General features: G+C 54.7%; 3 protein-coding genes across 3 annotated transcripts; all 3 read left to right on the forward strand.

The window, feature by feature from the left end:
- Nucleotides 1-1,481: 1,481 nt before the first annotated feature.
- CH63R_01408 (Cbs and pb1 domain containing protein) lies at nt 1,482-5,597 on the forward strand (the record flags this gene model as incomplete). The annotated part of the gene is made up of 6 exons (XM_018296383.1): nt 1,482-1,665; nt 1,743-2,849; nt 2,903-3,863; nt 4,187-4,338; nt 4,402-5,245; nt 5,327-5,597. 6 exons carry the CDS (start codon nt 1,482-1,484, stop codon nt 5,595-5,597), a joined length of 3,519 nt encoding a protein of 1,172 aa, XP_018164745.1.
- Nucleotides 5,598-6,848: 1,251 nt separating this feature from the next.
- Nucleotides 6,849-8,519, forward strand: CH63R_01409 (Histone acetyltransferase spt10; the record flags this gene model as incomplete). Its single annotated transcript, XM_018296384.1, has 1 exon — nt 6,849-8,519. The coding sequence occupies one exon, from the start codon at nt 6,849-6,851 to the stop codon at nt 8,517-8,519; it is 1,671 nt and encodes a 556-aa protein (XP_018164746.1).
- Nucleotides 8,520-11,507: 2,988 nt separating this feature from the next.
- Nucleotides 11,508-11,954, forward strand: CH63R_01410 (EC20 protein; the record flags this gene model as incomplete). The annotated part of the gene is made up of 2 exons (XM_018296385.1): nt 11,508-11,607; nt 11,725-11,954. 2 exons carry the CDS (start codon nt 11,508-11,510, stop codon nt 11,952-11,954), a joined length of 330 nt encoding a protein of 109 aa, XP_018164747.1.
- Between the last annotated feature and the right edge of the window lie 2,578 nt (nt 11,955-14,532).

Here is a 14,532-nt window from a genome sequence, read left to right on the forward strand (position 1 = left end):
TAGTCAACTGTCTCGTGGGCAAGAGATAATGATGTTAGTTGGTAAAGAAGCGCAAGGCAGTGGCATAAGAATCGGCCGATGATGATGTGGTCCGTTGGAAGCACACGGTGTTATCAGGCAACGCGACGACTGCCGGAAGCGGGCACCAAAACGAAATATGAATGAGAAGAGTCGGGAGGAAACACTGGCTGCCGACATCAGATGACAGGCAATCAACCTTGACCTGACAGGGTTCGGCTGTCCGTTCAGAGGATGCTGCTGGCTACCGCGTGGTTCACACAGTAGAGCAGGTCTTCACCGCCGCCGCTGGGTTGGGTTCCGCCGCTGGGTTGGGTTCATGCCAGGGAGGGGGCCAGGGCTTTTTATCTCTCCTTCTATTTCACGTGCAAAGAGTATTATTTGGCTGAGCGTTCATTTGAAGTTTCGTGCTGGAATTGAGTTTCTACTCACCCGACACCAGACGAGTGGCAAGCAAGCACCACAGCATCTGGGGCGAGTTGTTGGGCTGAACAGAACGTGTTGCATCTCTGCGGCTCACAACGGATATGAAGTCATTTTCAGACGGATTAGATTAGAAAAGGAATAAATTGACGCGAATAAAACAGAATAAGAAGGATACGAAAAGCCTCGGGAGCTTCAGGGACCGATCAAGTGGGTTCTCGTAGGTGGACGCGAATAATGATTGGCTTCGGACACGACTACAGGTGCCGATGCTGATCTGTGCACCACGCCCCCTGTCACCTTGACAACCGGGGTTGTCTTTTTTTTTTCTTTTTCCCTATGCTTTTCCCCCTTCTCCTCCTGGGGCTCCTCCTATCCACGTTAGCTGGCTGCTGTCACTGATCGGTTGTGGCATGCAGCGCAGTGTGTACATTGGACAGCAGAATAATCCCCCCAATCTCCAACCCCCATGACCACATCAGCTGCTGGACTAGACTGGACCTTGCTTGACCCTGACCCTTGGACCTGGAAATAACTGGCCCGACCCCCGACCCAGAAACAATTCCTCCCATCTTTTCCGCCCGTCAATATCATCTTGGCCTAAGCACTGGAGGGCAACAAACACTCCCAGCTCTTTGCAACGGGTTTCTTGCAGTGCATCAGTCCACAGTACAGAGTACAGAGATACCATTCCAGACCACGCATACCCAAGGCACCATTGGATACATCTGACTTCCCTCCTGCGGGTGATCCTTTGTTGGTCTTTCTTTGTCCCTCCTCATCCTCATTCTTCTTCATCTCTATCCCTTCCTCTGCCGGGTCTGCAAAAACTCAACTCGAGACTGGCCGTTGGCGACAATTTTACCTTTCACAACTTGACGCTCCCGACTCCCCGACTCACTCCTCGCACGCGTCGCCCTCGGCACCCGCCCTCTCCAACCGACTGTCCAACCAACCAGCGGGCCAAAAAAAATAAAAATAAAAAATAACAGCAACCTCGCATCAACACCTTTCATATTGCAATCTGACAAGTTCATGCAATGTCAGGCAACACCCTGAGAGGCACGCCCAATCGCGGCCAGGCCCGTGGAGGCATCCCCTTCACCCAGAGCCCCTCGGTCACCGGCTCTGCTGTCCCTGGCGCCGCTTCTGGCATTCCTCGCCCTGTTCTAGAGACCCAGCCTACGCAGAGCGAAGTTGGTGGATCGGGACTCAGCGCGAGCCGTCAGAAGCAGACCAAGAGAGATGAGGTATGATCGCTTTTTTTCTTCTACTATTACCCCGCGATGATTGCCTCTTAGCCTTCCTTCCCCCCTCTCCGGACATCTTGGGGAAAAGTGAGCATCGTCTCTCTGCCCTTCTTTGTGTCGTCGTCGTTGTCGAATCTGCGACCGTGACAATAACACTTGTCGTCCCTCGTCGACTTCCCGAACCAATTCACCCGACAGACCTCGATCAGATGGGCAGACTTACCTACGGCGAGCTCGAAAGGGCCAGAATGCTCGACACGATGGATACTGACTACTACGTCAAGGCAATCCGCAAGAAGATGGAGAGCGACCTCTCCAAGAAGAAGCATCTCACGAGCCGAGCGCGTCACTCGCGCAAGGCCCCGCCCGGCACCGTCCTTGCCCTGAAACCGAGCCAGGCTCTGCAGATCAAGCCCGGCACCACCGTTGCCGAGGCCGCTCAGCTTATGGCCGCGAAACGCGAGGACTGCGTGCTCGTTACCGATGACGATGATCGTATCGCCGGCATCTTCACCGCCAAGGACCTGGCCTTCCGCGTCGTCGGCGCCGGTCAGAAGCCGAACCACATCACCATCGCCGAGATCATGACCAAGAACCCCCTCTGCGCCCGCACCGACACGAGCGCCACCGATGCCCTTGACCTCATGGTCCGCAAGGGTTTCCGTCACCTGCCTGTTATGGACGAGAACCAGGACATTTCGGGCATTCTCGATATTACAAAGTGTTTCTACGACGCCATGGAGAAGCTGGAGCGTGCCTACTCGTCCTCGCGACGCCTGTACGACGCCCTCGAGGGTGTGCAGTCCGAGCTCGGCACGAGTCAACCTCAGCAGATCATCCAGTACGTCGAGGCTCTGCGCTCCAAGATGTCCGGTCCCACTCTTGAGTCTGTCCTCGACGGCCGACCCCCGACGACGGTGAGCGTCCGGACCTCGGTCAAGGAGGCTGCGCAGATGATGAAGGAGAACCGTACGACCGCCGTCCTCGTGCAGGACCAGGGTGCCATCACTGGCATCTTTACCAGCAAGGACGTTGTCCTCCGCGTCATTGCCCCCGGCTTGGACCCCGCAACCTGCAGCGTCGTTCGCGTCATGACCCCTCACCCTGACTTTGCTCCTATGGACATGAGCATCCAGGCTGCTTTGCGCAAGATGCACGGTATGTGTCGCCTAAGAAAAACACGAGAGGACCAACAGCTAACCTGTATCCAGACGGCCACTACCTCAACCTCCCTGTCATGAACGATGGCGGCGAGATCGTTGGCATGGTCGACGTCCTCAAGCTCACCTACGCCACCCTCGAGCAGATCAACACCATGTCCACCTCGGACAGCGAAGGACCCGCATGGAACAAATTCTGGCTTTCGCTCGACGACGGCACTGAATCCTTGATGTCCGGTGAGGGCAGCCATACCCACCACACAAACCTCGGCTCCCGCATCATGTCCCCCGACATTTCTCGCGAGCGTATCGGTGACAGCGTCGCCCCCGGCGACTCAGCATCCCACGTCGGTATCGAGTCGCCGCCGCGTTCCGCAGTCACCGGCAACAGCCCGGCCCAGCAATCTCCCGCCGAGCTGCCCTTCCCCTTTAAGTTCAAGGCCCCGTCCGGACGTGTGCACCGTCTGCAAGTCATCGCCTCCCAGGGCATTGCAGCCATGGTCACCAACGTGCTGGCCAAGCTCGGAAGCGAGGTGGATGCTATTGGTGGTGCCCCCACTGTTGAGGAAGGCAAAATTTCGGGTGGTTTCGCGCTCAGTTACCTCGATGACGAGGGCGACTCGGTCTCGATCACAACGGACAACGATCTCCTCGAGTCTATCCTGCTTGCCCGTCAAGGTCGCAGAGAAAAGGTCGACCTCTTCGTTCACGACCCCGAGAAGCCTCCTGTCTCTGCTGCTCCTCCCACCATTGAAACAATTGCCCTTCCCACTCCTCCCATTTCCGCCACCCCAGACCTGCGCCGGAGGCGAGCGTACGACGACGAGGATGATGAGGCGGAGGATGAAGACGACGATGTGTCCCACGTGCGTCGGTCGCGCCGCGCGAAGCACACGCCCGAGCCGGAACAGGTTATCGCCGGCGTCCCCAACGAGCTGCTGCTGCCCGGCGCCATCGTGACGTTGGCGGTTGTCATTGTTGGTGTCTTCACCATCTCGCGCTTGACCAGTAGGTAAGGCATGTCTAGAGAGAGGGACACCGGAAGAGGAGGATCTCATTCATGACTTTACGAGAGTCCTTGGCGAAGCATTGTAGATATGTATCGAGTATTGTTGTCTTTATCAGACTGAGTACCCCGACGTTAATTAATCCACCGTACATCATCAGTTCGCGAAACCAAAATGCCCCATACTATGAATTCGAGAGTCCTGCCAGAAGAATATTAGAAAGCCTGGCAGTTGAGAAAGTTCCATTCGTGCACGCGAACGTCGTCTTGCATCCGTTGTAAGCGATTGCTGTCAAGTGTCTGGCTTACCTAATCGACACCCTCAGCAGGGAGGCCGGGGCGGATACTTCCGTTCAGCTTCCCCCGAAAGCTCCAAAAATTGTTCCCGACGACTGTCCGTCCTGCAGCGGAAATCACACTCACCCGCACCTCGCCGCTGCCGACAAAAAAATGATTGTCAGAAGTATAGTCAGCCGGCATGGTATGTTTTTTTGTTGTGATCGTCGATCAATTGACACCATGTTGACTGTTCTCTCCCGTGCAGGCCGCAGAGCCCTCGTGGCGCCAGTCGCCCGATCATGCCACCGCGCCATCACCACCTCCTCCCTCGTCGGCCTGACCCCCGAACGACTTGACAGCCTCAACGAGGAGGCGGCACTTAGCCAAATCTCAGAAGACCCGCGGCAGGCACATCTCCGCCAGCTACAGGATGGCAAGGCTATCCGCAAGGCGTACGACGGGTTCCGCCGCGTGCAGAAGGCGACGGCACACCTCGGCTCCGTCGTCGAGCGCGCTTACGTGCCGTCGTCCCTTATCGAAAATCCGCCCGCGGCCAAGGACATCACGCTCGAGCTGCTGATGGCGTCGCAGACGCACATGGGTCACCACACGTCTTTGTGGAACCCGGCGAACGCGCGGTACATATACGGTGTCAGGCAGGGCATCCACATCATCTCCCTTGAGACGACGGCCGCGCACCTGCGTCGCGCCGCAAGGGTCGTCGAGGAGGTCGCGTACCGTGGCGGCCTGATTCTGTTCGTTGGCACGAGGAAGGGCCAGATGGAGATCGTCACCAAGGCGGCCAGTCTCGCGGGCGGATGCCACCTCTTCACCAAGTGGACCCCGGGCAACATCACGAACCGCGATGTGATCAACCGCGGCAAGGAGGTCAAGGTTGTCGACCACAAGGACGTGAAGCTGGGCGGGTTCGAGAGACTGGAGAGGACTGGCCGGCCGCTGGTGCCGGATCTAGTGGTGTGCCTGAACCCGCGTGAGAACTACACCATGCTGTACGAGTGCGGCCTGGCGAACGTGCCGACGATCGGCATCATTGACTCGGACGCAAACCCGGACTGGGTCACGTACACGATTCCGGCCAACGACGACAGGTGTGTTTTGTTCTCCCTCTGATATCTCTGTGCTAGCTAGCGATGAGAGACCTCTGCGTCTGACTGACCTTGCCTGAACAGCTACCGATCCGTCGCCGTCGTCGCCGGCGTACTCGGACGTGCGGGCGAGCAGGGCCAGAAGCGGCGCCTCAGGGACGCGGAGAGCGGCACGGTCGCGTGGCAGACTCCCGCCGAGACGGCGCGGTACATGCGGGCCGAGCTGACCCGATACATGCGGGAGGCCGATCAGTGGGTGAAGGATCATGGGGGCGAGGCAGGCCAGCGCGGAGGCGAGCATCAGCTACTTGAGGTGTTGCAGGTAAAGCGGGCTAAGTCTATCGACGGCGAGTAACTTCGATAGGGGAGACGGGGGATGAAATGGGTGTCGTGTGTGTGGTGTTGGGGTGATGGAGGCGAACGGATGTCTTCGTCTCGGGAAAAAAGACACATCAGTAAATCGGGAGATGGGTGAGAGGCACCCTCTCTGTACTATATACACCGTTGTATGAACATGTACCAGTATTATAGAATTTGCACCTTGCTGTCGGCGGGTGTTTGTCACTACTTTGGGGAAGGTTTTTTTCTTCTTTTTTTTTTTTTTTTTTTTTGATGAGGAGTAGAAGTAATTGCTTCCACGCCGAAATGAAGAACGTAGACGATGGAGAAATGACAGACGGCCTCATCGTCTCACAGTTGTGAAAATAAGAATGATGCCGGTGGGATACCAGCAAGGCCATCATCGTCTGAACTCATCATCCCAATTAGTACCGTCAGCCGGCAATAGGTAGGTATCTGCAGCCACAGTGAGGCTTTGGGGGAACGTCAGTTGTGGCTCACAAAGCTTATATAAGCACAAGTCCACCAGCATCTGGTAACCCATGTTGAAAACTTCGCACCTGCGCATTTCCCCTCCCCGAGGTCCAGAAGTCATCATCCACGAACATTTCAGCACGGCACAAGCAACAGCACAGCGCAGCGCAGCTTCCGCATTCCCACACCACACCCCGCCAAGGTCAGGCATTCGTGCATTGGTGTAGCTGTGGTGTCATCGCAAAAGCTGAAACGCAAGGCGGTACCAGTTGTGATCGTATCCAAGTGCAGCGCAAGCCACCATCCCACGCCTCTATTCATTTGCACTTGTCTGTCGACAGCCCGTATCGGCATTTTGGCCGACGAGGAGCTTGTCCTTCTCTCTCCCCCTTTCTCCCTCTAGTCAGTCGAGGAGAGCTTGAGCGTCAGACCAGACTCGGTAGGCTTACTTGCAGCCTTTCCTTATAAATCAAGATCTGCATTCTCTCCCCCCTCCGTTCCCAGATATCAGACACCAACAAAGGAGGTCTGAGACAAGGAAGTTGAAGAGTGCGCGCCAGCAAATGTCATGCGCAATCCGCTGACTGATACTCTGTTTCTGCTATACCACGTGAAATGCTTTGACTAACTCTTAATCTGGCGCCAAGTCGGTATAGCCAGGCTCGTTGCGAACGGCGGCGGCGGCGGCAGCGGCAGCAGCAGCAGCAACGACCCCTCTTCGACCCCTCTCGGCGCTTACAACCAACCAGGTTCCTGTCAGTGCTGATCCCGTCGCCGAGTCAGCACGCACAAAATGCCGGCCATGTTGGATGATCCGGCGAGCCCCACCATTTACCGTGTCTCCGGAGCGCCGCCGTATCCAGATCCGAACAAGCCGGAATTGCCGGTCGACATCGTCCCGCGTCAAGTGACACTCCGGGATCGCCAAACGATCGCCACCATCATCCCGTTTGCTTCGCAACATGAGGTGCCTCAATCCCTCGTGCGCTATCTTAGCGACCAGCTCAACAAGGAAATTGAGGGGGGCGACACGTACCCGATGATGGACCCCATGCCTGCCGACAAGTTCGGTGCCTACTGGTTCCAGAACTTCGGCGCCATCATGCTCCTCGGCAACGTCGAGCGTACCGACCTCGCCAATGACATGGACTGGTCCCGGGAGTGTCTGGGCAGTTTTTACATCAAGCCCAACTACCCTGGCCGTAGTAGCCACGTTTGCAACGCCGGCTTCCTCGTCACCGACGCCTCGCGCAACCGCGGCGTGGGCCGGCTGATGGGTGAATGCTACATCGACTGGGCGCCCAAGCTTGGATATACGTACTCCGTCTTCAACCTCGTCTATGAGACCAACGTCGCCTCATGCAAGATTTGGGACGCCCTGGGCTTCAAACGCATCGGCCGCGTCAAGGGCTGCGGCAATCTCAAGTCGCACCCAGGCCAGCTCATCGACGCCATTATCTACGGGCGCGATCTCATCCCCGGCGAATCCGAGGAACTCGTGAGTGAAGAGCGTTTCGACAAGATCAAGTTCTACCTCAAGTACGGCAAGTATCCGGCCGGGGCTGACCGCGCCGAGAAAAGCAGGCTTCGGAGCGCCGCCACCCACTATAAGCTGCTTGACGGCGACCGTTTGATGCTCAAGGACAAGGAGGTCGTCCCCGACCCGCGCCGCCAGTACGAGATCGCCCGCGAGGTCCACGTCGCCCAGCACGGCGGCATCAACAAGACGACGGCCACCATTGCCGAAAAGTATCACTGGAGCCGCATCAAGGAGACAGTGAGCGACGTCATCAGGAATTGCGCCGAGTGCAAAGAGCTCGGCAAGATGCCTGCTCCTGGGGGAAACGGCGGCGCGAGGGGGAGGGCGGCTGCGGCTGCCGCCGCCGCCGCTGCCGCCAATTCCTCAACGACCAACACCCCTACTTCCATCTCACTTACTTCACTTTCAAATCCCTCATTTACAAATACTTCTGCATCAACACCGCCCCCCTCGACCGCAGACGTCAGCACTACGAATCGTATCCTCGCCCTGCAACATCACCACCTGCCTCCCCTCTCCTCGCCGCGATCATCACCGTATGCCGAAGTCTCATCGATACCGCCGTCGCACACTCTCCGCGACCCCTCTGCCTCTCCGCTGCCCCGTCATCCTCACCACAACCCCATGTTACAAGACGAATCCTTTCAGCCCATCGACCCGCAAATTATCGGTCCACCGCCGACGTCGCACGACGATCCGTACAACCATTACCACCCGCACCATACCGACTTCCAGGCGCTGCTCAACGCGACTGAGGCGGAGGAGGCAGCCGAGGAAGAGGCGGCGGCTGTGGCTCGTGACTTGGACATGCTGATCGACCAGGACGATGACGACGACGACGGAAGGGAGGACGGTGATGAGCCGATGGAGGAGAGAGAGGGAAAAGATAAGGACGTGTATTCTATAGGATTCATCAACGGATAAGAGTGAGGTTTTGCCTGCCTGGCTACTTGGCGTTTTGGGCTTATAGGTCGGGGGCGGCAATGTTGTTCTTGTTTTCTTGGGTTTGTTTTCCTTAGACCTCTCTACACAACGGGCAGGCATGTCAGCATTGCTAAGATAACTACACCCAGAACCTTGATTATTATTTTTCTTCTTCTTCTTTTCCTTATCCCAAGCTGGATTTGCCTCCTTTGCGCTCGCTGTCGGGGGGTCTTGTGAATTCCAACCGGCTCGGCATGTGCGAGGAAGGAGGCGAGTCTCTCCACATATCACACGAATGTCTTTGCGAGGGGTTTGTATTGAATTTGTTAAGGCTCGGCTGCAAGACTACGGACACCTCCGCGGGACATTGACTGGAGCGAGGGTGTGGTCATGACTCGTGACACTGGGTTAAACTCCGATGCCCGTTGGACGAGAGTCAAGCAGCGTGTACCTGGCAATTGACAAGCGAAGGGGCTTGACGTCTTATGTGGAGGACAGTTTGTCAAGTAGGCTAGGCCGATGGGACGGAACAGCCGGCGGGACAACTGAGGCTTGGCTGATTCAAAGTTGGCCTTCCCAATTGAGACTCAATAGCCCAGTGGCAATGGAAGAATCACCCGAGTTGCGGTTTGAAGCTCGTCACGAGATCCGATTTTAAATGTTCCCGATTTTCTGACAGTAGTGTTAAGAGTTGGCCCTCCCGGTAGGCTTTTACCTCTCTGCGAAACAGCATTTAGACTTAACAGACCTCCCGGCGGCAGAGGCGTGAGTCCAATCAACTCTGACACGCCAGGACCCTGCGCGGACCTACCCGGTAGGCACTTTCGGATCCCTGAAACCGGCAGTTCCATAGAGCACTTGTAACCAGTGTGTATATCGTGAGAGTTTGCGACACAACACAGGTCTCCCCAGGCGCACCATCCATCCATCTCACAGTAACAGGCTCTATGATGTACCTGTAGTCCTGTACCTATAGTCAGTACAAAGTAGGTGCAGGCAAAAGTCTACCACCCCTCGATCTAACCACTGACACTCCTCACAGTCAGATAAGTGCCAGTTGGGTGATACATACACGCCGGCTGTGGATCATAAACTCGAAGCCGCCTGATGTGAATAAACTTTTACCCATCATGTCATAGTCACAACTTGGGGTATGCCGTTATCAACTGAGTACCACTACATACCTCATCAACATCCCCCCTTCCCCAAGATGGCATCGCGAAAGCGATTCGACACTGCAACTTTTGCGTCGAGGGGAAATGGCCTAAGTCAGGGAGAGACCTCGAGGTCGAGCCTGTTGAGAAGGTAGATGGCCCAGGCGCTGTTCCATTTCTTTGGTGTTTCGTGTTGCAAATGGGCAATGAGGTAGGTGATCCATACCTCAGCGCTTACCCGGATTTCAGTTTTGAAAATCACACACATTGGTTCCGGCCATCGCCGCTGCCAAAACCGTGTCGTAGTAATCCTTGAGTCGTGTTTGGGGGGGGGGGGGGGGGGGGGCGGGGGGGGGGGGGTAAGTGGAGAGCTAGGCGGGCACCCATGCAGCTGAGACCGAAAGGTTGCTCAGGGTACGAATGAGATCAGGGTAAATGGTTATGTCATGCAACTGCCATCACAGCATTCAACAAGTAAACTTCGCCTGAAAACCCAATGAGTCACGGATCATGACTACCGCTATTGGTGGGCGGCTCGGCTTGGGTTGTGTCGACGCAGTGTGCAGCTATCCCTAGAAGCTACTTTACACCATTCCATCAGACAGCTTTTCTGGACCTGTTGTATCTGTGGTAATCGGGCTGTTTATCCTTGCTGGGATTCGTAATATTACGGTCAGCTCCAGGCGAGGGAAACTGCTTTGGGTGCCCTGCCCGGCTGTGGCTTGCACACTTCGTGGTGGGCTTAAACCCCAGTCTTGAGGAAGGGTTTAAACACCGCTCATGTCCTGGACAGAAAGAGCAGGGATTGTGGCGTCTTTGTTTGATGAATGGGTAGCGGATCGGTTGGCTTCAGGCGGTGTCGGGAGGACCGATGGTGTTGTGTTTTATCAACTTCTTCATCATGGGGTGGGATCTCGTGCTCCTCCATGTATTGGCTCCGTGGACCAGGATCGGAAGTGAACTCATCGGTCCTTCTGGAAAGTCGTCTGCTACCCGCCAATTGGTTTGCCGTATGTGCAGTGCAGTCCTGTGATCTGCAAGCATCCCGTCGACGCATCAGGGCTGACAACCTTGCCGGCCTTGACGGCCGCCCTCGGAGTCCGTCCGGTGGGATCGCTGCCCCGTTCGTCGTCTCAACTTGATTTCAGACGACGTCGTACAACATGGAACTGTAGCGTCATTCCAACCTTCTTCCTGGCCCAAGTGGACGACCTTCTATCTAGCGGACCTACCTGTAGACCCGAAGCCCCATCTGTCTCCCTGCAACCTCTCTTCTAGAGCCCTCCCAAACTCTAATTCTGCCAACCATCAACACCAGAGAACCAACAAGTCTGTGGGGCTCTACCCCGAGGCTTGCACCAGGAGCCCTGAGAGCATGACAGGGGTTAGTTGTGACGAACTTGGGGCTGGCGTCGAGGCGGGCGTGACCCTGTGACCTACCCTACTGTCGCATCTTGATACAACGAGCGTGAAACTGGTATATTGGCGTCTTGGCTGCCCAGAATGCCGGGTCGTCGGGAGAGAGTGATTGCAATCTGATACAGTGGGCAATGTCACAGCCACGATGTGGTGAGGCCCGTACTGCGTCTCAACACAGTATACCAAGACGAGATACCGGTCCAAGGCATTACGGCGTCCAGACGAAATATAAGATCTCTAGATATCCTACGAGAGATTGGTCTACTGTTCTTCTTGCCACTCTTCAGGCGCTCTAGAATATCGCAACCTAAAACAACCGGTCCCTCTTTACCAAACACATTCGCTCCTGATCCGACACACCACACAGATCCGCCACTCGCTTCGGCTACACGTACAACCTCACACCTTTTTCAAGATGAAGTTCACTCTGACTGCCCTCGTTGCCATCATCGGCGTCGCCTCTGCCATCAGCGTCGACGCCGGCCTTGTGAAGAGACAGTGCATCGCCAACGGAGGTGAGCAACTTCCTCCTTTCCCCTTCCACTTCTCCTTCTCCTTTCCCTACCCCAGGTCCTCCACATGCTACATCAGCCTGCTCAATTGGATGATGCTGACGGCTCCCAACTCTACAGATTTCTGCTTCACCAGTATCGCCGACACCAAAAAGCCTTGCTGCGGCGGCCTCGTTTGCAGAAACAAGCCCGCGCCCAACACCAATATCTGCGAGCCCGAGGAGAGCCCCAAGGTACCGCAACCGCGCTCGGAGGTCGTAGAGAAGTCTGAAATCCCTCCCGCGCCCCAGGCCCAGGCATTGCCCCGCGCCATGCCTCAAATTCCCCGTGACGAACCCATTTGGGGATGAGTGTGTGCCGATTAAACGGAGTCTAGAACACCTGTTCAGCCAGGGGGTGGAAGAGGGGGGTGGTGGTTACTCACGGCCTTGACGGTCGGTACATGGTCACGGTTCTACCATTCACCAAGGTAGCTGGGCTACTTAGGAAAAGCAGACTTAATATCATTTTAGCGTATAGAATATCAACATTTAGACCTTCCGTCATCTTTTGGTCTCCACGGGGTACCCGTCTTGTGTGTGTATAATGACGGTTGCTTCATGTCCTAAAAAGCGAAATGAGTAGAAAGCATGAGTACACAAGACAAAATCATGTCAACTTCTCCAGGACCCTGGTTCGTAGTTCTATGTTAGCACAATCCAGTTGTATTCTACTTTGATAACCCACGCCGTAAACAGCCTGCCGTCAAAAGGTATACGGCAAAGCTAATAGCGTACTGTACGTCTTGACGAGTTTTTATCGTTGAGCAACCTGTAACTGCGAGGCCATCTGTTGAGCACAAGACCGAAGCCTTATCGATCAATCTAGGTCATATTGAGAATGGTGATGTTATTTTCATGGCCGAGCTTCTCAGCAAATTGCAGGCGAAATATACTGCATAGTCGTCCGTCATGTCAGCAACGCGGCGTCAAAACAACTTTGGCGCTGTAATATTGACTTTATTAGGTCTCCAGACTCCGAACCAGTCAGAAATTTCCAGGAGGCCCCGTCTCCAAGTTTGTGCCATGGTCCTAGTCCACTCGCAGTCGCTGCCAACTGATAACCGCCAGCTGTGAGACAACAGTGACCCGAACTGAGAGCCAAGGGGCCAAGGAGTTGACTTTGAGTGACTTCGGCTAGCCTTTGCGTCTAACCTTGTTACTGTTGTTCCTGCTGTTTTAGATTAACCTTTCCTATAAGGCAGGAAGTTAACGGCCAGCCCTTGCCAGCGCCTGTTTAACCTGCCCACTGTTACCAACGCCTGCCCACTGTCGCTAGCGTCTGGCAGCGTCTGGCAGCGTCTGCCCGCCTAGTGCTGCCAGCTTTCGAGCCCTTGATCTAATTCCTGGCCAAGCCATCTGGGAGTGCAAGGGAAAACAGCAAAAAATAGCCTCTAGATTAGCGCGTTGCCTCTTTAATAAAAGATACAGTCATTCATCTTGACTTTCCAGTGCAGCTAAGCAAATTAGGCTTAGCGTGACGGGTTTGCATTTCTGCCAGCAAATTTTGCTTCTGGCCCTCAATTCGTACTGGCCTGGCCCCTCACCGATAACGCCTCAGAACTGTCTTCTTCAAGTTGCATCTTGCTTTTCTTAGTCAGCGGCCGAGACAGGGCTGAGAAGCTCCAGTCAACGCTCGGCTCCCGCCGTCCAGGCTGCCAACAATATATCAACCCCGTGGTCGAGTAGCAGAACCTCGGACCCGGATTCTGTTTGTTCGGTACACCTGTGACTAATTCAAGGGAAAGGAGGGTGAAAAACACAGGTCTTAGGGCCTTTTCTCTTGAAAATTCAGTGTTTGTTTTCGAACAGAATTCCACATTTATTTAAACTTTATTACACACACATTCAAGCATCCAAATACTCACTTGATCTTACTGGTAGTCACGTCTCACAAGTATGCGACTCTTGGTAGGTACTTCGGGTCATCTTGCCAATCCTAGACTGTAATGTTTCAAAAAAAGAGTCTACTTTTTAGAACTGTTTGGCTCTCCTTGGCTTAATGTTGGATGCCCAGCTGGATTCCGATGAGAAAATGGAGATAGAGGTTGGATGGACTAATCAGACTAAGCAAATCTGTCTAAATTGTCCTCGTCAGGAGCTCCCCTTTGCTTTGAACCTTCTTACGCATCGCCACTTTGCACTATTTGTTCTGAGACTGTGATACTAACACATACTGATGAACTGATGTGTTGTAAAGCTTAATCCTGATGAGAGCGTAGATCAACGTAATCGAGTCAGCACAGCCATCCCTTTCTTCTCAGAAACCTAGGCACAATCGAACCAAGCCGAGACCAAACTAGGAGTGGAAAAACTTACTCATTTTGTATCTGTCTGTTGGCAATGAAGCACTAGAAACCTACCGGACTCAACTTTAAAATGGCCAAATATGAAATCCAAGCACGATATAAATAAAATCAAGAGATACGCCTGACCCAACGGAACGGAGCCGTCCCCGAACACAGTTCAGGCGGCAGGGGGCCTTGTAAAGTGGTGTTCGGTCAGCTTTGATTAGAGTAAGATAAGCCTCCAGTACAGTGCAATAAGAGGGCTTAGATGTTGCAAACTTAAAGCCATAAGTTCGAATTGCGTTGTCGAAGGGTTACCTCAACGCCACGAGTCGTTAACACTATCATCGTGAAGTCTGCGGGAAAGTAGGCACATCCGAATCTTGCTTGCCAACACACAACGCCTCTCGCTCGCATCAACAAAAGTTCCCTCTGTATCAGCCTGGAGTGAGATTACAGCTACTTCTTTCTTGGCTATCATCCCAAGATGCATCAAACCCCTGTGATCGCGCCCCCAACCTGGCAGACTTGTTGGGGGTTTGAGGCACGATGAGCAGGCCCAAAAAAACCTTGCCGTGCCCTCGAGACGAATCAAATCGTGT

The sequence above is a fragment of the Colletotrichum higginsianum genome, chromosome 1, assembly GCF_001672515.1.
Source record: "Colletotrichum higginsianum IMI 349063 chromosome 1, whole genome shotgun sequence".
Lineage (NCBI taxonomy): Eukaryota > Fungi > Ascomycota > Sordariomycetes > Glomerellales > Glomerellaceae > Colletotrichum > Colletotrichum higginsianum.